The sequence below is a fragment of the Lutra lutra genome, chromosome 8 (assembly GCF_902655055.1).
Source record: "Lutra lutra chromosome 8, mLutLut1.2, whole genome shotgun sequence".
Taxonomy (NCBI): Eukaryota; Metazoa; Chordata; class Mammalia; order Carnivora; family Mustelidae; genus Lutra; species Lutra lutra.
In genome coordinates this window covers 42767462-42787094 of record NC_062285.1, presented here as the reverse complement: position 1 = coordinate 42787094, position 19633 = coordinate 42767462, and the positions used below count along the sequence as shown (strand labels likewise).

The 19633-nt window shown below is 51.2% G+C and overlaps 3 protein-coding genes and 1 non-coding gene across 5 annotated transcripts in view; 3 read left to right on the top strand and 1 right to left on the bottom strand.

The window, feature by feature from the left end:
• The window catches only part of LPCAT3 (lysophosphatidylcholine acyltransferase 3), a 39633-nt gene extending 34524 nt beyond the window's left edge, over positions 1-5109 (top strand). Inside the window, exons 4-13 of the mRNA XM_047740520.1 lie at positions 69-162; positions 329-366; positions 787-965; positions 1811-1919; positions 2675-2761; positions 2868-3034; positions 3851-3998; positions 4077-4235; positions 4342-4470; positions 4719-5109. Of these exons, the coding sequence (XP_047596476.1) occupies positions 69-162; positions 329-366; positions 787-965; positions 1811-1919; positions 2675-2761; positions 2868-3034; positions 3851-3998; positions 4077-4235; positions 4342-4458 (1098 nt within the window). The 3' untranslated portion in view covers positions 4459-4470; positions 4719-5109. The remainder of the gene's footprint in view (positions 1-68; positions 163-328; positions 367-786; positions 966-1810; positions 1920-2674; positions 2762-2867; positions 3035-3850; positions 3999-4076; positions 4236-4341; positions 4471-4718) is intronic.
• A 202-nt stretch (positions 5110-5311) lies between these two features.
• EMG1 (EMG1 N1-specific pseudouridine methyltransferase) lies at positions 5312-11689 on the bottom strand. Its single transcript, XM_047740522.1, has 6 exons — positions 11385-11689; positions 6839-6940; positions 6592-6733; positions 6151-6209; positions 5922-6071; positions 5312-5585 (listed from the first exon to the last, which is right to left on the bottom strand). Exons 1-6 carry the CDS (start codon positions 11550-11552, stop codon positions 5472-5474), a joined length of 735 nt encoding a protein of 244 aa, XP_047596478.1. The 5' UTR covers positions 11553-11689; the 3' UTR covers positions 5312-5471.
• Positions 11690-11800: 111 nt separating this feature from the next.
• PHB2 (prohibitin 2) lies at positions 11801-16937 on the top strand. 2 transcript variants are annotated; one of them, XR_007129327.1, is made up of 11 exons: positions 11801-12072; positions 12237-12321; positions 12601-12680; positions 14039-14223; positions 14647-14776; positions 14884-14987; positions 15406-15483; positions 15872-15948; positions 16400-16405; positions 16584-16781; positions 16825-16937. XR_007129327.1 is itself a non-coding variant. In XM_047740521.1 (10 exons), the coding sequence occupies exons 1-10, from the start codon at positions 11946-11948 to the stop codon at positions 16609-16611; spliced, it is 900 nt and encodes a 299-aa protein (XP_047596477.1). In that variant the 5' UTR covers positions 11801-11945; the 3' UTR covers positions 16612-16937. The 2 variants fall into 2 exon arrangements, 1 of the variants encoding a protein (XP_047596477.1); XM_047740521.1 differs by having other exon boundaries at positions 16584-16937.
• LOC125108147 (small nucleolar RNA U89) lies at positions 15059-15322 on the top strand. The gene has a single exon (XR_007129823.1). It is a non-coding gene; the product is annotated as a small nucleolar RNA U89 (small nucleolar RNA).
• Positions 16938-19633: the final 2696 nt, after the last annotated feature.

Here is a 19633-nt window from a genome sequence, read left to right as displayed (position 1 = left end):
AGAAAATAAACCCTAGCAGGAGCAGGTGGTAGAATTAAGTTCTTCCTTCACCACCCCCACCCCACCAGGCCTACCTTCTTGCCGGATACTATTACACAGCCACTGGCAACTACGATATCAAGTGGACAATGCCACATTGTGTCCTGACCTTGAAGCTGATTGGTGAGTGCTGCCTTCCCTGTTTACACCTAGGCTCCTCCCCGTCCCGTCCCACCCTAAACTTTCTTGCTCTGTGTGCCCTCTAGTCTGCTCCTGGCTATACTCAGTCCACAGGCCACATCCTCAGTGCCCTCCCTCTGCTCTACCCACGCCTTCTCTCTCTGCTCAGGTTTGGCTGTTGACTACTTTGACGGAGGGAAGGATCAGGTAAGTACCCATTCCTCCGCAGAGAGGTTAAGGAATGTAACCAGAGGGAAGGAGAAGGGCTGTTGCTACCAAAAGACTGCACCCAGATGCCAGGAGCAGAGCCTCTCACCCCTGCCCAGCCTGTGTGAGTTCTGTTCAGAGAGCACTGAGCAAGGATCAACAAATCTAATTTCCCCGGATCCTGCTCATGCACAAAGTCCAGAGATCAGTGCCAGCCTGGCATTTGGAAAAGCAGCAGTCAACTGTTGCTGAGTTACCCCTCATTTCCATGTGAAGCGGCTCCTCTTCCCCATACCATGCCCTCAAAGAGACGGCTATCTGAAGAAGCCCGGTTTTGTGGGTACAAGGGTAGGGAACACACAGACTGGCTCTTGAGGGGAGATGCAAGGCTATCCTAAACCATTTCTCTTCTTGGCATAGAATTCCTTGTCCTCCGAACAACAGAAATATGCCATACGGGGTGTCCCTTCCCTGCTGGAAGTTGCTGGTTTCTCCTACTTCTATGGGGCCTTCTTGGTAGGACCCCAGTTCTCAATGAACCACTACATGAAGCTGGTGCAGGGACAGCTGACTGACACACCAGGGAAGATACCAAACAGGTAAATCGCCCTCTTGGTCCAGACCTCTGTATAGGTGTCTCACCTTATACAAAGCCACTTCTAGACGACTTCCAGAAGGCCAGCCCTGCCCAAGTTCTCCAGCGTGGCCCTGGCTGAGTTCTCCAGCGTGGCCCTGGCTCACAGGCCTGGGCCACGGCAGGCGCAGGACTGTTGTAATGGGCACTCTATCCCTGCTCATTGTGGCCAGCAGGTCCTTTTCAGCTGAGGCTACTTCCAGCCATCCATTCTGACCCTCTAATACAGACATAAAAATTCACTTTTATGCCACAGGATTTTGCCTGAACAGCCACGTCCCTGCCTTTAAAACCCATTTTCTCTGTTTTTTGGGGGGTGGGGATGTTAAATATATGAAAATATGTATATATGTATATACATATATACACACACACACATACATACACGTATCAGAGTAGAAAATTGAAGTTACCAGAGAAATCCCTTTCCTGAGCAGTTGCCTGGCCTGTGGCTGAGCCTTGATTCGGCCAGGGTAGGAAGGAGCAGATTGAGAATCGGGCATTCTCCTGTCCTCCACCTTGGCCCTTCAGGCCCAGTGTGGCCAGAGAAGGCCCGCGAGGCCATGCGGTCCCACAGGCTCGCACACACTGGTCCCTTGTCACGCTGCCCTACCCCGGGACTGGCAGGCTCCTGCATTAACCACTCCTCGAAGCCAGCCACGTCGAGCTGCCTCTCCCTGACACGGACTGTTGGCTTGGCACCGAGAGCGCCTTGTCCCACACACTCTGAAAACACTCCTCTGCATAATTAAGGTCAGAGGGTAAAGGGACGAGGCTCTGCCCGCTGTGACCCTGCTTGTTCCTTTCCAGCACCATACCTGCTCTCAGGCGCCTGAGTCTGGGCCTTGTCTACCTAGTGGGCTACACTGTGCTTAGCCCCCACATCACAGAAGACTATCTCCTCACTGAAGACTATGAAGTGAGTGGTGACTGGTGCAGCAGCCGCGTGGCCGCGTCCGAGTTAGAAATGAACAGGCAAGGATCCCTGTAGCTAGGCGAGAAGTGGGTAACACCATCGACAAATGCATGTTGGTTTTGCTCTTAGATCTGGGAGAGTTGGTGTGTCCATGCCAGCCGGGCCGGGACATGTTCATCAGCCAGCACTGAACGACCTTCGCGGGCACAGGGCTGTGCCAGGTGCACGTTGAGCGGCCCCTCCCCTCCCTCGGGAGCAGCTCATAGCTTGACATATTGCAGCCAGGGACTCCTTGGAGCCTAATAGCTTCCGGTCCTCTCCAGCCTGTTTTCTTCTCTTGATAGATTGGGGGCTTCTAGGGAATTCAAAAACCGAGGGAGGGGGAAGTGCTGGCTTTTGCTCCTGCCCAGCTGAAAGGCTTGCAGCAGCTCCCTACGCACTCTGGGTAGGTTTGTCTCTTAAATTAACATTGACCATGGATATCTAAAAAGTCCCTTAGTACTTGGTGTCCCAAATACTCGGTGCTTTAGAAAGTTAGGGAAGAGGCTGTTTCTGGGACTCTCCAAAGAGAAAGGCGAATGGATGTCCGCTGGGTTCCCAACGTCTTCCTCTTACTTAGCCTGTGCGAAGGGCCACCCAGCAGACTGCCAGGTGGATGAGTGGCAGTTAGCCACGCGTGCGGAGAGGAGGAACGTTGAGGGAAGTTTGCCTTACCCGAGGAGCATCCCTAACACGCGGCCGTTCTTCCTTCTCTCAAGAACCACCCTTTCTGGTTCCGCTGCATGTACATGCTGCTCTGGGGCAAGTTTGTGCTGAACAAATACGTCACCTGTTGGCTGGTCACGGTAAGTCACAAAATGAAAGCGGGTCCTCGTTCAACAAGCCGGGGGACGGGGGGCGTTGTGGCAAGGAGCATAGCAGGAAGGCTCATGGAATTGCTCCTTCCCTCAGGAAGGAGTGTGCATTCTGACAGGGCTGGGCTTCAATGGCTTTGACGAACGTGGGAAGGCACAGTGGGATGCCTGTGCCAACATGAAGGTGTGGCTCTTTGAAACAACTCCCCGCTTCACTGGCACCATTGCCTCGTTCAACATCAACACCAATGCCTGGGTGGCCCGGTAAGCCACTGACAGGGAGGTCTGGGCCCTAGCTCCTCCTTCCCTCTGCTTTCCCAGATTTGAAGGTACAGATGTACTGTCCGTCTTTTCCCACTCTGGGTAGAGAACCTGCAGTCATCCTCACACCCACACACTCGTACATAGTTTTGTCCCTGCTCCCATCCCCACAGAACCCATTCCTGTCATATCTGTAGGACACAAGCAAGACCCAGACCTGCCTTGAGTTTTCTGTTTGTTTTTTAGAGAGGAAGAGAGAGAGGGTGGGGTGGGACAGAAAGAGGAGAATCTTACACAGGCTCATGCCCAGAGCAGAGCCCAACACGGGGCTCAATCTCACGGCCTCAGATCATGATCTGAGCCAAGATCAGGAGTCAGATGCTCCTGATCCACCCAGGCGCCCTAAGAAGTGCCTCGAGTTTTAATCCCACTTCTGCTACCCACTGGTTTTATGTTCCCCGTTGGTGTTGTTAACTTGTCCCCAGTGCACCAGTGGGAGCCGCGCTGGAGCTGGTCTGTCCTGCGCACCCCTGTGCCCGAGGCGTAAGTGTGCAGCAAGCACTTGGGCACCTGACGGAGTGGCTTGTCCCAGCTCACCCGGCTAAGCTTGAGGCCTGTTTTCTGTCACCAAACTGAGCTGGAACTTCTCCTTTCATCTCTAAAGCTAATAAAGGATGGCACTGCCTCCCTTACCGGGGTGGCCCCGAGCAGGAGCCAGCCACCACCACTGCACACCTCAGGGTGCTAGGAAGCCAGAGGCAAGATGGCGGCAGTGCATAGACTGGTCTGAGGCTCATCCCCACCCACCCTTCTCTCTAGTTACTTCTTCAAACGACTCAAGTTCCTTGGAAATAAAGAACTATCCCAGGGACTCTCATTGCTCTTCTTGGCCCTCTGGCATGGACTACACTCAGGATACCTGGTCTGCTTCCAGATGGAATTCCTCATTGTTATTGTGGAGAGACAGGTAGGCCTGAAGGGTGGTGTATGAACGGGGACTATGAGAAGGGGCCAGACACTGATGACCTCTCCGCTCACTCCCCAGGCTGCCAGCCTCATTCAGGAGAGCCCAGCCCTGAGCAGGCTGGCTTCCATTACTGTCCTCCAACCCTTCTACTACTTGGTGCAGCAGACCATCCACTGGCTCTTCATGGGTTACTCAATGACCGCCTTCTGTCTCTTCACATGGGACAAATGGCTGAAGGTGAGGGCCTTCTGGCAAGGACAGGGGAGGAGGTGTCACTGAGAGCTCAGGCAGTAGGGGATAGTCCCTGCCCTGTGTCTACCTCAGTGGCCTTTATCTTCCCCAGGTGTACAAATCCGTGTATTTTCTCGGCCATGTCTTCTTCTTGAGCCTACTCTTCATATTGCCTTATGTTCACAAAGCAATGGTGCCAAGGAAAGAAAAGTTAAAGAAAATGGGATAATCTGTTTCCCCGGTGAGTAAATACCACAATAGCAAAGCTAAACTACCAAGTGACAGGACAGAGCACTAGATTGGGGCTAATAGGCGGGGAGTGTGGGACATCTGGAGTAAATTCCAAGGCAGCCTGGTTTCTCAGAAACCCAGCGTGGGGCATGGACTCCTCGAACTTGGGCTTGCCAGGAAGAAGCTGGAAGGACTGTAGACCAGGCACTAGAAGGAGGGCCTCTGACCTACCTGCCCATCAAGTCTCTTCTCTTGCAGGTGGCCTAGAGCGGGGCTGGTGCAGAGATGTTCCCTTTCCACAGCACTCCTGCGCCTCAGAGCACAGAACAGAGAAGCCAGGGGGTGGGAAGACATGGTACTGCGGCCAGCCACGCCTCCACCTGGGGCCAGAGGGGAAGCTCTCGTGGGAGGAGCAGAGGGCCCGTGTCTCCCCTCGGGGCTCCCCCATGCACGTTGCCTTATCTCTCCCCCTCTAGCCAGGATCTGTTGTGTTTTTCTTCTGCCAATTTACTCTGATTGTATATGTGCCGTTACCACCAACCCCCCCCATGGGGGGGAGGAGAGGGTACCAGGCCCCACCTGCTCCACTTTTTTCTACCTTGGAACTGTACCAGATAAAATAAATCACTTCTCTTTGTTCAGTTTTTCACTGCTAGCCCTGCTGACTGCTTTCTTACTGACAGTTCTCTGCGCCCACCCCCTTAATGAAGTAAGCAGGGCCGGCTCCTGGCCCTGTCTGGGACCCCGCTACAAACACTGTAACCTCACCTCTTTTCCTGAAGGCTGAGGAGAGTCGCCAGTTCACACCATTAGCTAATGCTCATTTTAGAAACCCTCAAAGAACAGCCAGGTCTGCAAGAACAGTATTTGTAGGGTAAACAAATAGCAAATGTACAGCCTCGCTTCCCCAAGCCCCCACAGTCTCGGTGCAGGAAGTTCCCCTCCGAGCAGTGAGCTGAAAGCACGGTGGAGGGATGGCCACAGTCTTTGTCCCAGAACAAAGCGCTACTGTCAGATGACCCCCCAGACTTCTTCAAAGGCTGTGGTGAGTTTTGCACAGGTGAGGGCCGCAGAAAGGGGGTAGTTGCTGATGGACACCATCTTCTCTGTATACTCCACATTGACCTGAAAGAGAGAAAGACTGCTGTGTGCTGGCTGTCACTCTTAACAGGGGAAGCCCTTCTTTGGGGCAGGAAAAACACAGCTGAGCTAGTATTTTGCAGAGCTATTTAATACCAAATTTGTACAAAGGATAAAGAAGGTCCTGACTCGTCACTGTCAAAAATATGCAAGTGGCCCTCAAAAGATACAGCCTGGGACAGGACAAGGAGGCCCCACTGGTCTCCCAGCTTTGTTCTCACCCTGTATTTCCCAAGGTCATCAAAAAATGCCAGCTGTTCTTAGAATTCTATACGAAGCCTCAGCTCGATGAGGAACCCAAGAGTTGAGCCCGGACCTTACCTGGCCATGGGCAAAGGCCCCCACCACAAAAACAATAGGGTCACTGCTGGGTACCAACTCTCGTACGTCACTGACCACCGGGATGGAGAAAGAAGTGCCAATCTTCACACATCCAACTGGAAAGTGATCTGATACTGGATTCTTAATTACCTAAAGAAAGAAGGGGGGAGGGGGAATCAGCCCCAGAAACCGGTCTCAGAACCCCAACCAGTGGGGACCAATACCTCACCTTCAAGAGCTTCTGGGGCCCATCAGCTGCTCGAACACTGAGTTTGTGTAAAAGCTGAACTGGGAGAGGGGAAAGAGAGTTCAGAGCTAGGTGGTAACCCCATTTCTTCTGCCCAGAAATCTAACCAGAAAAACCCATAGTTAAAGTGGGCTCCCTATGTCCTTCACATCCACACTGCGGTCCTAAAAATGTTCTGAACGAGCAGCTCTGAGCATAGGACTAGCTGGATGACAGTGAGTTCCAGCTCCCTTCTTCACTCAGCCAGGAACCCATGCACACCTGGGAAGGTAATGAAGAGCCCCTCCCTGTTCTGGTGTCAGACGTGTTCCCCACTCTCCACCCCACGCTTAAAAAGTTCGTATTTCATTTCTCCCATGTCCCCTTCCTCCCTTCTTCACTAGCGCAGGGTTCATTCCGAACATTAAGTCCTAAAGCTCTCACCCATGAGGCCACAAAAGCGGTCAAAGGTTCTGGGAATGCGAGTCTGGGGGTTCACTTCAATCAGCACATTCTTCTGTGTGTGGATGTAAACCTGTAGCAAGCCAGCTCGGTTCAGGGGACTGTCCATCAGCATCAGTAAACTCTGAGGGAGGCAGAAACCGAGGCTTAGTTCAGACTGAAGAGAAGCAGCAGCTGCTGGATCTTCTGCCCAGAGGCTCGGGGTTGCCAGCTCTGTCCCTAGAGTTACCTGGTGAGCTATGTCTGGTCTCACTTCCCCAGGGTCCCGTCCGTTCTTCAACAACACAGACTTGTGCTTGTCACAGTTGAGTAGCTCATAGGTCTTCCCTACCTAAAGAACAGGGACCATGACAAAAAGTAACATAACCTTCTTTTACCTAGACTGGTGGTTCTCCAAGTGTGGTCCCCAAATCAGCATCCTCATAATCACCATCTAGGAACTTGTTAGACAGTCAAATTCTCAGCTCTGCTCCAGATCTCCTGAATCAGAAACTCTGGAGATGGAACCCATCAATCCCTTCAGGGGGTTACTATGTGGCCACTGACCCTTTCTCCCCTCCCACCATAACTGTTCTTAGAGGGAAAAGGAAAGGACACAGCCTGTGGTTTGACATGCTCTAAACTTCTGCACAACAAAGGAAACCAACAAAACAAGGCAACCTTGGGAATGGGAGGAGGTATTTGCAAATGACATATCTGATAAGGGGTTAATATCCAAAATCTATAAAGAGCTTGCCTAACTCAGCACCAAAAAACAAGCAATCCGATTCAAAAATAAGCAGAGAACCTGAACAGACATTCTTCCAAAGACCTATAGATGGCCCATAGACACATGAAAAGATGATCAACATCACTCTTCAGGGAAAGGCAAATCAAAACCACAATGAGATACATCACCAGCCAGAATGGCTAGTATCAAAGACGAGAACTCAGTGTTGGTGAGGATGTGGAGAAAAGGGAGTCCTGGTGCACTACTGGTGCAACCACTGTGGAAAACAGTATGGAATTTCTCAAAAAATTAAAAATACAAGTATCATACAATCCTGTAGTTCCACTGCCGTGGTTACCCAAAGAAAATGAAAATAGTAATTTGAAAAGATCTACGCAGCCCTGTATGTTTATTTCAGTGTTCTATTTATAATAGCCAAGATTAGGAAGTAACCCAAGTGTCCCTTGATAGATAAATGGATAAAGATATATACTAAGGGGCACCTGGGTGGCTCAGTCAAGCGTCCAACTCTTCATTTTGGCCCAGGTCATGATTCCCTCTTCCTCTGCCCCTCCCCTCTCACCAGGTACCTGTGCACTCTTTCAAAAAAGAAAAAAGTGTATTGAAGAACAGTGGTTTTGTATGAAACTGCTTTGTAAACCACAAGTTCCTCAAGTATCAAGCACAAAGCCAGAAATAATCCTGGAATAATAGGGGCATGAGTGAGGGTGGGATGTTATCCTGGGAACACTTGTGTACACTAGAAAAGTCAGCAGTGGGGCGCCTGGGTGGCTCAGTGGGTTGAGCCTCTGCCTTCGGCTCAGGTCATGGTCTCGGGGTCCTGGGATCGAGCCCCACATCATGCTCTCTGCTCAGCAGGGAGCCTGCTTCCTTCTCTCTCTCTCTCTCTCTCTCTCTCTGCCTGCCTCTCTGCCTACTTGTGATCTCTCTCTCTCTCTGTCAAATAAATAAATAAAATCTTTAAAAAATATTAAAATAAAAAATTTTTTTAAAAAGTCAGCAGCTAGAAATGCAAAACTCAAGATCCGGTCTGATCTATAGCAGCTAAAAGAAATAATTGCAAATTGCAATTTGGAGTCAAGGAGTGTTAAAACAGTTGATAAAAAGTCTTAAAAACATACCATTAAATAGAAATACCAGATTTGAAAGGCTATATTTTCTGTGCACCAAGAGAACATTGGTATATGTCTGGCAACAACTTCAGATATGTAACTAACTGAAATGACAAAAATGTCAGAGTAAGCACAGGAAAAGAAGAAAGGACCAAGAACCACCTCCATGGGACAATCTTAGTTATCAGAGAAAAAGAACCTCTTGAATAGAATAACCCAGTTTCTACCCAGTAGTTATAACTAGGGGTTTTGTTCTTTTGATGAAATAGAGATCAAAATGGTACATGTAGTAATGGTAGGCAATGGTTTATGAAACTTCTGGTATCTTACAGTTGCCTGTGTGTACCCGCTCACAATATAATTTTTTAAATTGTGGTTTGTGGTTAATAAGCTTGAAAACCACTAACTAGAGTAAATCAGAGAATGAACATATGTGTATTCATTTCCTATAACAGGTACTGGAGATATAAGAATTTTTTTTAAAGATTTTATTTATTTATTTGACAGAGATCATAAGTAGGCAGAGAGGCGGGAAGAGGGAAAGCGGGAAGCAGGCTCCCTCCTGAGCAGAGAGCCGGACATGGAGCTCGATCCCAGGACCCTGAGATCATGACCTGAGCATTAAGGCAGAGGCTTAACCCACTAAGCCATTCAGGTGCCCCGAGATACAAGAATTTTTAAAACCTTATTCCCTGCCCTCATGGATCCTTCTAGTAGAAGGGACTTGAAACCACAACCAAATTTTGATGAACATTATAAAAGAAAAGTGAACCACTGGGTTCATTAAAGGATTAAAACAGGAAGGCCTGGGGTGCCTGGGTGGCTCAGTGGGTAAAGCCTCTGCCTTTGGCTCAGGTCATGATCTCAAGGTCCTGGGATCGAGCCCCGCATCGGGCTCTCTGCTCAGCAGGAAGCCTGCTTCCCTCTCTGCCTGCTCTGCCTACTTGTGATCTCTCTCTCTCTGTGTGTCTCTCGCTGTGTCAAATTAATTAATTAATTAATTAAATCTTTTTAAAAACATAAAATGAAGAAATAAAACAGGAAGGCCTGATTTACACCAGGAAGGGAGTCACTTCTATGAGGAAATAATATTGAAACTAGTAACTAAAGAATGAACAGCAATAACAGACTCAATAATTGTTAAATGAATGAACATTAAGTAAGAATTAATGAAGCAAAGAACTGAGTAAAGGGGGCTTCCGTTAAGAGAACATTATGTATAATGGCCTTAAGATATCAGAGAACTTCTTGCTTCCACAGAGTTTAACAAAGGCCAGTGAGTCTCAAGTATAAGGAATAAATGGGAGAGAAGAGGCCCAGTTAGGCTAGTACAAGGTAGCAGCACAAGGGAAGGAAAAGATAACAGTACAGATGTCAGCTAGCTGTGAATTCAGTCACCCCCGGAGTACCGTTAATGACAATTTGACCAAATTCTTCCAGCATGCTCTAAGAATTTTAATTTGGCTATGACCTTTTCAACTTTTTTTTTTTTTATTGACTGTATAAGTGAGGCATGGGAGGTGTTGGGACACAGGGAGAGGGAGAGAGAGAATCTTAAGCAGGCTCCATGCTCAGTGTGGAGCGAGATGCATTTTACGACCCTGAGATCATGACTTAAGCAAAAATCAAAGAGTCAGATGCTTACCAACTTGATAAAGAACCTAGAATCAATAACAATAGTAGTAATTCCAAGTGAGAGACATTATTCTAAACTCTTTACTGATACTATCTCCTTTCATCCCCTCAACAACCCAGTAAGGTAGGTACTATCATCCCCAGTGAACATATGAAGAAACAAGAGCCCCTTGTGTTTACATGACATCCAGAATTAATGGGCTGGAAATACAGCAAGCAATTAAGTGAGGGATGAATATCAGATCCTATAATTAGAAACATCATTACCTAAGAAAAATGGGGGAAAAAAAAGGTAGGCTTTCTAGACTGCAAGCTTAGTATAGTAAAAGTGGTTGAAGTAAAGATGGAAAAGAATCACAGCATACATTACTATCAAAATAATACTTCCAGGGGCGCCTGGGTGGCTCAGTGGGTTAAAGCCTCTGCCTTCGGTTCAAGTCATGGTCTCAGGCTCCTAGGATCAAGCCCCACATCGGGCTCTCTGCTCGGCAGGGAGCCTGCTTCCTCCTCTCTCTGTCTGCCTGCCTCTCCATCTACTTGTGATCTCTGTCTGTCAATTAAATAAATTAAATCTTTAAAAAAAAAGGGGGGGGGAGGCCAATAAAAATAAATTTAAAAATAGTAATACTTCCAAAGCACTCTCAAAGTATTAACCCCCACTTTATAAACTGAGGACAAACTTGTTTTCCAAATCAAGATCACATGCTTAAGTATAAAAACCAAGATTAAGGGGTGCCTGGGTGGCTCAGTGGGTTAAAGCCTCTGCCTTTGGCTCCGGTCATGATCCTGGGGTCCTGGGATCCAGCCCCGCATTGGGCTCTCTGTTCAGCGGGGAGCTTGCTTCCCTTCCTCTCTCTGCCTGCCTCTCTGCCTGCTTGTGATCTCTGTCTGTCAAATAAATGAATAAAATCTTTAAAAAAAAAAACAAGATTAAAACCAAAGTATGACTTATAAACCAGGGCTATTTTTTCTAGGGCAACTACCTTTCTCCTTTGTTTAAGAACTTGTCTTAAGGTATGGGACGACCCGATGGACAAACCTCCTCTCCCCTCCCCTTAGATGACGTTATCACAGAATCCTAGTAAATCAATTAGCAGCCAGAACGGGACAGCTGCGGTGGGATTCAAGAAGGATGGAATTAGAGTGATGCCAAGCCAGGATCTTAAACCAAGAGGCAGTAAACTACGCTACTCTTCCTCCAAGACGATGTTTCACTCTGCCTCCCCATCCACTTTGACGCTCAACCCTCGGGGTCCCATCCTATCGATCTATTTCTCCACTTCCTTGTCCCAAATTACCTTGACCGTCTCCAGACTGGCCCCTTCCAGCACCACAATAAGCCTTCGTCCTCCGATCTTGTTTCCCGCCCCGAGTCGGGGCCGCTTGGGAGCCACAGCATCCCAGCCCTCTTCCTGCTCCCCACCGCGCCGTTCACGAGGTTGGAATCTGCCATTGGGCGCAGCCATCTTGCCACCGGACCGGAAATTGCGCTAAGGTCCTTAAATTAATTAAACCTCGGGCTGGTCCTAATCTCAAACTTCCTTCCTGCTGCCATTTTGAAAGTGGGCACTCGGAAATGGCAACAGCTAGCAGCCTCGCGCTACTGAAGCTCCTCTGGAAGGGCAGAGTTCCAGAAGGGGGCGGGAACTTCCGAATACGTAATTCCTGTACGCGAAGTTCGGGTCCGCTGTGGGCGATGGGGCGGGTTTAGACGCGAACGCACTTCCGGTGCCCTTTCTCCCGCTAGCACCTCGCGCCCCGGACCCTCGTGTGAAGGGTGTGATCTCTGAACTGGAGTGGGGTCGAGGTGGGCCGGCACGGGCTTCTGACCTGTGGTGTCGCTGGCCTCAGGATCGGACATGGCCCAGAACTTGAAGGACTTAGCGGGACGGCTGCCCTCCGGGCCCCGGGGCATGGGCACGGCGCTGAAGCTGCTGCTGGGGGCCGGCGCTGTGGCCTACGGCGTCCGCGAATCCGTGTTCACCGGTGAGCAACCTCTGCCAGCTCTCCGGATTCTTCTCATCCCCCCCAGATTCCCTGTCCGGTCCCGCCGGGGCCCCGCGCACACCCACTCCCTTTCCCCGCCCCACCAGAGGCTAGTACATATTCTCAGCAGCGTTTTAGCCTGATCCCAACCCCTCTCCTCACAGTGGAAGGCGGACACAGAGCCATATTCTTTAATCGGATCGGTGGCGTGCAGCAGGACACCATACTGGCCGAGGGCCTTCACTTCAGGTAATGGCGGGCCCAGCGGACTGACCCTGACCCTTCACCCTTGAAAGCCAACCCACCAGTGGCTGCAGTAGGACTTCAGAGAACTCCGCGCTGCCTTTTATTTTTCCTGGACATTGGGAGCTCCCCCAAACTCCTCTTCTCCAGAGGGGGAAAAGGATTTCTCCTTGTCCGTGGTTATTAAGAGGTGGAACAGGCCAAGAAACACGTGGGGAGGAAATACCAGGCAAAACTAATGGAACTGCAGGCTCCTAATACCTGTTCCTGTTCCCTCCCCTGTAGGATCCCCTGGTTCCAGTACCCCATCATCTATGACATTCGGGCCAGACCCCGAAAAATTTCCTCCCCTACAGGCTCCAAAGGTAGGTCTGGTCATTTGGTAGTCCTTAACAGATGTCTACATAAAGTAAGCGAGGGAGCCTGGCAGGAGATCCAGGGGCAAGAGGATAGTGTCACGTCTCTTGGGCCTTAGTTTCCAAATCTGTAAAAAAGAATTGTAATAAAAGTACCTGCTTCTGGTTAAAGCAATACTATTTTTTTTTTTTTTTTTTTTTTTTTTTTAAGATTTTATTTATTTATGGGGCGCCTGGGTGGCTCAGTGGGTTAAAGTCTCTGCCTTCAGCTCGGGTCATGATCCCAGGGTCCTGGGATCGAGGCCCGCATCGGGCTTTCTGCTGAGCAGAGAGCCCGATTCCTCCTCTCTCTCTCTGCCTGCCTCTCTGCCTACTTGTGATCTCTGTCTGTCAAATAAATTAATAAAATATTTTTTAAATATTTAAAATATTTAAATATTTATTTATACATATATTTATAAATATATAAAATATTTAAATATTTTTAAAAATATTTTATTAATTTATTTGACAGAGCACAAGTAGGCAGAGAGGCAGGCAGAGAGAGAGGAGGAGCAGGGAACCCAATGCAGGGCTCGATCCCAGGACTCTGGGATCGTGACCTGAGTTGAAGGCAGCCACTTAACCAACTGAGCCACCCAGGCACCCCCAGAGCAGTACATTCTTGACATACAGTGTGTTCACCCATACCTATCAACTGTCACCCCCGCTAATGTAAGTTCAGTGACAGCACTGTTTGTCCTTTCTTATTCACTGGCTAGATCAAAGCCTTAGTGTAAAGCCTTGTCTTCTTTAACTGCTTGATTAATTCTGTCCACTATTGTCCTCTGTCCTGGGCAGACTTGGTCCCACTTTTCACTGGAGCACCTGTTCCCTTCTACACCGTCCATAGAAGCTGTGTCTTTGAGATTCCCCAGACCCTTTTCTCACACACAGGCATGTACACACTAATTCAAGTAGCTCACCTGTGCTGTACTGTTTTGTACTGTTTTTAGTGCAAATGGCTTAACATTCCCTGAATCCTAGGCCCTGGGGATAAAGGATTCATAAAACACAATCCTTATCTTCAAGTCCACATAGTCTCATAAAGAAGGCAGGTGATTACCATGCAGTGTGAGAGAGCCTACAGTAGAGGTTGAACACAGGACAGAAGCAAAATGAGAGGTCGGCTCTACTGGTTGGAGAGCTGGCGAGTCGACAGGACTTTACAGTGGAAGAGGCTACATTTGGCCTGTCACCTTGCACAGCGCTGCACCAGGTATAGAGAGCGGCATATGGAGGAAAAAACGCTTGGAGAAGGGTCTTTGGCTAAAAGGCCAAGTGAGGACCCTGGAGCCGTGGCCAGCTACTGCTGACCTCTCTCTCAGACCTACAGATGGTGAACATCTCCTTGCGAGTGCTGTCTCGACCGAATGCCATGGAGCTTCCCAGCATGTATCAGCGCCTAGGGCTAGACTACGAGGAGCGAGTGCTGCCATCCATCGTCAACGAGGTGCTGAAGAGTGTGGTGGCCAAGTTCAATGCATCACAGTTGATCACCCAGCGGGCCCAGGTCTGAGCTGTTACCGTATACGTGGCTTCCCACCTTCCTTCCTAGGCCTGAAGCAGTGCATATTAGGAAGAGCAGCTTGTTAGAAAAGGGTCACGACCCTAGATCCTTTTTCACCTCAGAGCTGCACTGATGGCCACTGTGGGAAACAGGGCGAGTCAGGATGGGTGCTCAAGCAGTAGGAAGCATGGTGTTTTCTCACACTAGCAAAGTCCAGAGGTACATAGGTTGGAGAGAGTGGGAAATGAGTCACTGTGACCTACTGGAAAGATTGGACCAAATCCCTTCCAACTCAGGTGTGCTAGTTGAAGAACCAAGAAAGGATTATTTTCTGCCATTTTCTGGAGCTCTGATATTCAGACGATCACAGCAGTCGCCCTCCCTTCCAGTTCTCCAGTCTTCATTCCACCCCTCCATGACCCCCAGGTATCCTTGTTGATCCGGCGGGAGCTTACAGAGAGGGCTAAGGACTTCAGCCTCATCCTGGATGATGTGGCCATCACGGAGCTGAGCTTCAGCCGAGAGTACACGGCCGCTGTGGAAGCCAAACAAGTGGGTGAGTTACAGGAGGACTCGGGCCAGGGCTTCTGCAAATGCAGGAGGCAGAACGGGGTCCCTGAGACCTCACATCTGTGACACCCCCCCCACTCTCTCCCACCACAGCTCAGCAGGAGGCCCAGCGAGCCCAGTTTTTGGTAGAAAAAGCAAAGCAGGAGCAGCGGCAGAAGATCGTGCAGGCAGAGGGTGAGGCTGAGGCAGCCAGAATGATATCCTGCTGCAGAGAGAGGTCTCTGCCCAGTCCCTGGAGCGTGATGCTTCCCCCCTTCTCCCTCCTGGGCCGGCTGATGACACTAAGGCGAATGCGACTCCGTGCTGTCTGGTCCTTGGCTCCCTGGGGGTGGAGGTTTGGAATGGGATCTGAAATCTTAGTGGGGTGCCCGAGGCCTGGCTCCCCACCGTAATGCAGATCCATAGCACTGCCGGCCTTGCCTCCATTTCTGCTGCTGCCTCCAGTTTCTGGCAGCTGCCTGCAGGGGGGCCCACAGGTGGGGACCAGGTGGGACCAGGCACGAGATATCTGAGCGCAACCTTGGATCTGACAGCCCGGAGAAGGGCTGCAGTATTAAGACTGGGCCCGGGGCTGCAACTGGACTTTGTGTGAACCCTTAACCCCAACCTGCTCACCTGGGAGAAGCCCTGAGTAAGAACCCTGGCTATATCAAACTGCGCAAGATCCGAGCAGCCCAGAACATCTCCAAGACGGTGAGTCTGGGAGCCCCACGTTCCCCGAAAGGTAGCTGTGAGTCTGGAATCGTTTTAAGTGAAAACACGTTGGAGTGAGGGGATTAGAATCTTGCTCATTGGGGTTTCAACTCAAACCAGCTTTTCCAACACACTTCCTCCATCACGCATGATTCCTGTGGGCTTCCTGGCCTTTTTCTGCCTCTGTTACGGTGCTGATACATCACAGTCAGCTCGGTGCTCTGGATCTTTGTGAGCAGAAACCAGGCTATCGCTCGTTGCCATAGCCCTGTTCCTAACCCACGTGTATTCGATCAGTGGTTCTTCAATTGCAAGGTTGGGGTCCAGGTGTGAATACTAGCATCTAGTATTTTATTTAGCATCTAGTTTTTTATTTCTGGCCCTACAGATTGCCACATCACAGAACCGTATCTATCTCACTGCGGACAACCTCGTCCTGAACCTCCAGGATGAAAGTTTCACCCGGTAAGACACACGACTGATACAGTGGGGTGTCACAGAGCATGGGACCTGAGTCTGGTTGCTTGAAAGACACCTTTGAACCAAAGTTACAAATGTGGGTGGTTGACAGTCCCTAGCTTGACTCTCCTAAGATTGGGTTTTATGGGATCAAAAGCATTCGAGCTGTGACGTTTGGTCCTGAGAAGTAGTGAAAGACGATACCCCATACTCTTACTCGGAAGCCCTAAAATTGCTGCTTAAGTGCGTGGAAGGATGCTAGAAAGGAGAGGTGGGAAGTGGTGATGGCCAAGGGAACCAGCCTCTTCTCGGAGTGAGATTCCTGGCTCCACCCATTTGTCTTTTTCTCTTGGGAGCAAAGGAGGATTTAGAGCAGGTGGGGCCTGAAACTGTCAAATCACCTGTGCGTTTCTCTTCTCTTTTGTTTCCTGATCGTCTGGTGACCTGGTATCCACAGGGGCAGGTAAGGTGTTGACACCTCCTTGTTTCTCTGGGGTCTCTCAGCTCCTCTCCCAGTACCTGCCTCTTTCCCCACTGCATCATCACACACGCCCCCTCGGGGAGGAGGGAGTGGCCAGAGGTGCTCGGCCTCTCACATTTATGTTCTCTAATAGTGTTGTCTGTCTGTCCCATTTCCACAGTGACAGCCTCATCAAGGGTAAGAAATGAGCTTGGTAACCAGGAATTCCACTCCCGGAGAAGAAATGGATCTGTTCCTCCCCTGGTTTTCTAGGAGCCAGCTTGGGGTCCAGCACACCCCCCATCCCACCCCAGTATCACGTGATGGTCCCTCCTGCATCTGTCCTCCCAACCCTTCTTGGATGAACAAAGCCTGACCAGTTTCCGGAGCAGTGATACTGCTCCTCCCTGTGTTGGCCGGAGGTGTTGGGACGGTGTGACTTCAGAGTGATTGCCTACAGCGTTGGTTCCTCCCTCCAGGTCGGGAGGTCATAACCATCATCCCAGGAATTCTCAATAAATTTTTATTACTTAAACTGAAGTCTCTTTGCGTCTTGTGTCTGAGCTTGTTGAGGCGAGGCACGCATGCGTGGGTTCAGATCACGCACTCCTGGGTCTTTGTATCTGCCAGCAGGGGGCGCAAAGATTCTAACCATGGCGGTTAAGAAAGTGTTAAGGGCCAGACAGGGCCCTGCTGCTCACCCTCAAAGCCCAGCTGAGTCAAATCCAAAACAGGACCCAAGCTGGGAGCAACAGGTCCTCAGATCCCGTGGCCCAGCTGCCCTTTTCACTCCACCCTCCACTTCTACCATACCGCCAACGTTTATTCACCAACATTTCCTTTTTCAAGGCTGGAGCAGCTGTGGCTTTGCTGAGCTAGACCAAAAAAATCTGATGACCCTAACACGAGCTGGTTCCTTGGTAACAAGTTTCCATGTCGCTGTGAGGGAAGCTATTTGCGCCTGTCGAGGGACTCCGAAAGCCTAGCGGATCATGTTCCTTGCTGGGGGCTACCCACATTTGATTTCTCAGTTGCCAGATGTGAGAAGCTGTTTGTGGAACAAGGTTTTACCTATGGAGGTAGGCTCTTCATGCCAGTAGCCTTGAGCTCTGAACAGAGCAGGTGCCTCTTTTCAGTCCCTAGCCGGCTACCTCATACCGGTCCCAAGACACCGCTTGACAACTCAAGCACCAGAGAAACAAAGCCACGGCTTCCCATCCCTTATCTTTATAGGGAGACGGGGAACATTGGGAACCATTAGCACTGGGGGCGAAAGTATGTGCAGGAATTAGAGTACATGGTAGGGGAGGACATAAGTCTCCCAGGGTTAGGGATTCGTCTTCCGCTTCTCCCGCATCCTTGAAGAAAATTAGATTACCTAATGTTCCCCTGCTCTGCAGGTAAGTGTCGTAAAAGGGACAGGGAGATGAAGCACGTATGGCTTCCCACTCCTCAGGAGCTAGGAGCCCAAGATTAAATCGACAACCAGACAAAAGACAGGTCAAGTGACCCCAATCAGTCCGCCACGAGTTCCTATGCACACTTTATTTCTTTCCCCTTCCCACGGCGGGAAGAGAATGCAGGTACCCGGTGAAGGACTATGTTTCCAAGTCCTGCTGCGGCTCCAGGGGCAGCCATTTTGTCTCCTCCCCATTGTTCCCCCTTTCTAGTGATTTGTACCCCCCACCCAGAGGGTAAAGTTCAGAGGTGGTTCATCAGGAGGCCTCCATGGTCTTCAGGGTTCCCTGAAGGTCACTGCCGAGGGAGCCGACCCGGGGGCCATCTTTACCAGACAGTGTTAGGAGCTTCACGATTAGACCATCCAACACTGTGCTGGAAGACGGACCCAGAGCCGGCGGACACGAGGCTCCCGGCCACAGCTGACCCGTTGTTACCGGGACCCTGGCCACAGGCCAGGTGAGGTCTCTTGAGAGTGTGCGAGCCAAGCCCAAGGTTAGCGGTGGGTTCTGGATCCACCAGATGACAAATCCCACTGGCGGGGGGGGAGGGGCTCGGGGCCATTGTGTCCCTTCAGTGGGCAGCCAGCCAACCCGACAGCCACCTCTTCTGCAGCACCCTTCACTCAAGATGAAGGGGCTTCCATGGTGTGCGGGGAGGTTCCGGAGAGGGGATTGCGGCCATCGGGAGGGGCCCGGGGGGCCTGAGGCGATAGATGTCGCTGACACGGAGACAGGGGCCTCCATCATTACCCGGCAGTATTAGAGACTCCCAACCAGCACCCAAACACTGCTGGGTAAGACGGGGGCCCCCACCCAGACTGCCCACCTCTGGGCCTGGCAGTCCTCCGCCCAGGCTCCCTGTGGAGAGGCTGCAGAACCTTGGCTCCCATCCCCCCACCACCCGAGTCCCTGGAGACACTTCCGGGTGAGCCCTGCAGCCCGCCACCAGCCCCACCCCGAGCTGCGGAGCCCGGGAGACCCAGGCTGGTCTTCCTCAGCCCCCTGCCCACCTGTTCTCCGCCTTGGAGCCCCTTCCCCCGTAGCCCACACAGTTTGTCCTGCACCCCCCTTACACACACTAATTCATCGGCCCTCAGCCCCGCTCTGTGGTCCCTAGCTCGTCCCCAAACTCCCTCTCCCAGTGGCCAGTTACCTGTCACCGGGCCGCCTGCCCCCTGCAGAGTGAGTTCCGAGGAGAGGAAGGCGAGTGAAGGCCCAAGATTCAAAGGCCTAGAGCCCGCCTGCCCCAGCCTCCACTCTTCCTCCTTCCTTCTCCGCCCGCCTGGCAGCGCAGGCTCCTCACCTGGGCCCCGCCCGCCGCCCCTGCGCACAGGTGTGTCCTCCTGCCATAGGCTGCCCCCCCACGGCCTTAACCCCTTCCCTCCCGTGGCCAGCCCTAGGCACCTCCTCTGAGGCGCTAGCTAGGCCTCGCTAGGCCTCCCACCCTTTTCCACACGTCCCCTCTCTCCTACCTGCCTCCTTTACCCCTGGGCCTACACTGGGAGCCCCGTCTCCAACGGGAAAAGAAAGGGGCTCTCTTCCAGCTCCTTTGGCCTCTCCCCGTGGCTAGCCCCTTCTTCTGAGGCCTCCCACCCGGCCCAGGGCCAGAGAGCCCTGAGGTCAGCGAGGGCTCAGCTCGGCGTGGATTGGGTTGTGCCCCTAGCCTATGCTGGGCATCCCTGCCTGTTGATGAGAAGGCAGGGCTCAGCGGGGCGCCCCTTGTCCTCAGCCCTAGTGATGGGGAGCCCACCCCTCCGGGAGGCCAGAGCTG

Excerpts from the sequence above, each read along its gene's own strand:
- EMG1 (XM_047740522.1), bottom strand. The coding sequence starts at position 11,552 with ATGGCTGCGCCCAATGGCAGATTCCAACCTCGTGAACGGCGCGGTGGG. Across the intron at positions 6,941-11,384 it reads CCAGTCTGGAGACGGTCAAG|GTAGGGAAGACCTATGAGCT; the intron begins GTAATTTGGGAC and ends CCTGTTCTTTAG. Across the intron at positions 6,734-6,838 it reads GACCAGACATAGCTCACCAG|AGTTTACTGATGCTGATGGA; the intron begins GTAACTCTAGGG and ends TGCCTCCCTCAG.
- PHB2 (XM_047740521.1), top strand. The coding sequence starts at position 11,946 with ATGGCCCAGAACTTGAAGGACTTAGCGGGACGGCTGCCCTCCGGGCCC. Across the intron at positions 12,322-12,600 it reads GCCGAGGGCCTTCACTTCAG|GATCCCCTGGTTCCAGTACC; the intron begins GTAATGGCGGGC and ends CCTCCCCTGTAG. Across the intron at positions 12,681-14,038 it reads CTCCCCTACAGGCTCCAAAG|ACCTACAGATGGTGAACATC; the intron begins GTAGGTCTGGTC and ends CCTCTCTCTCAG.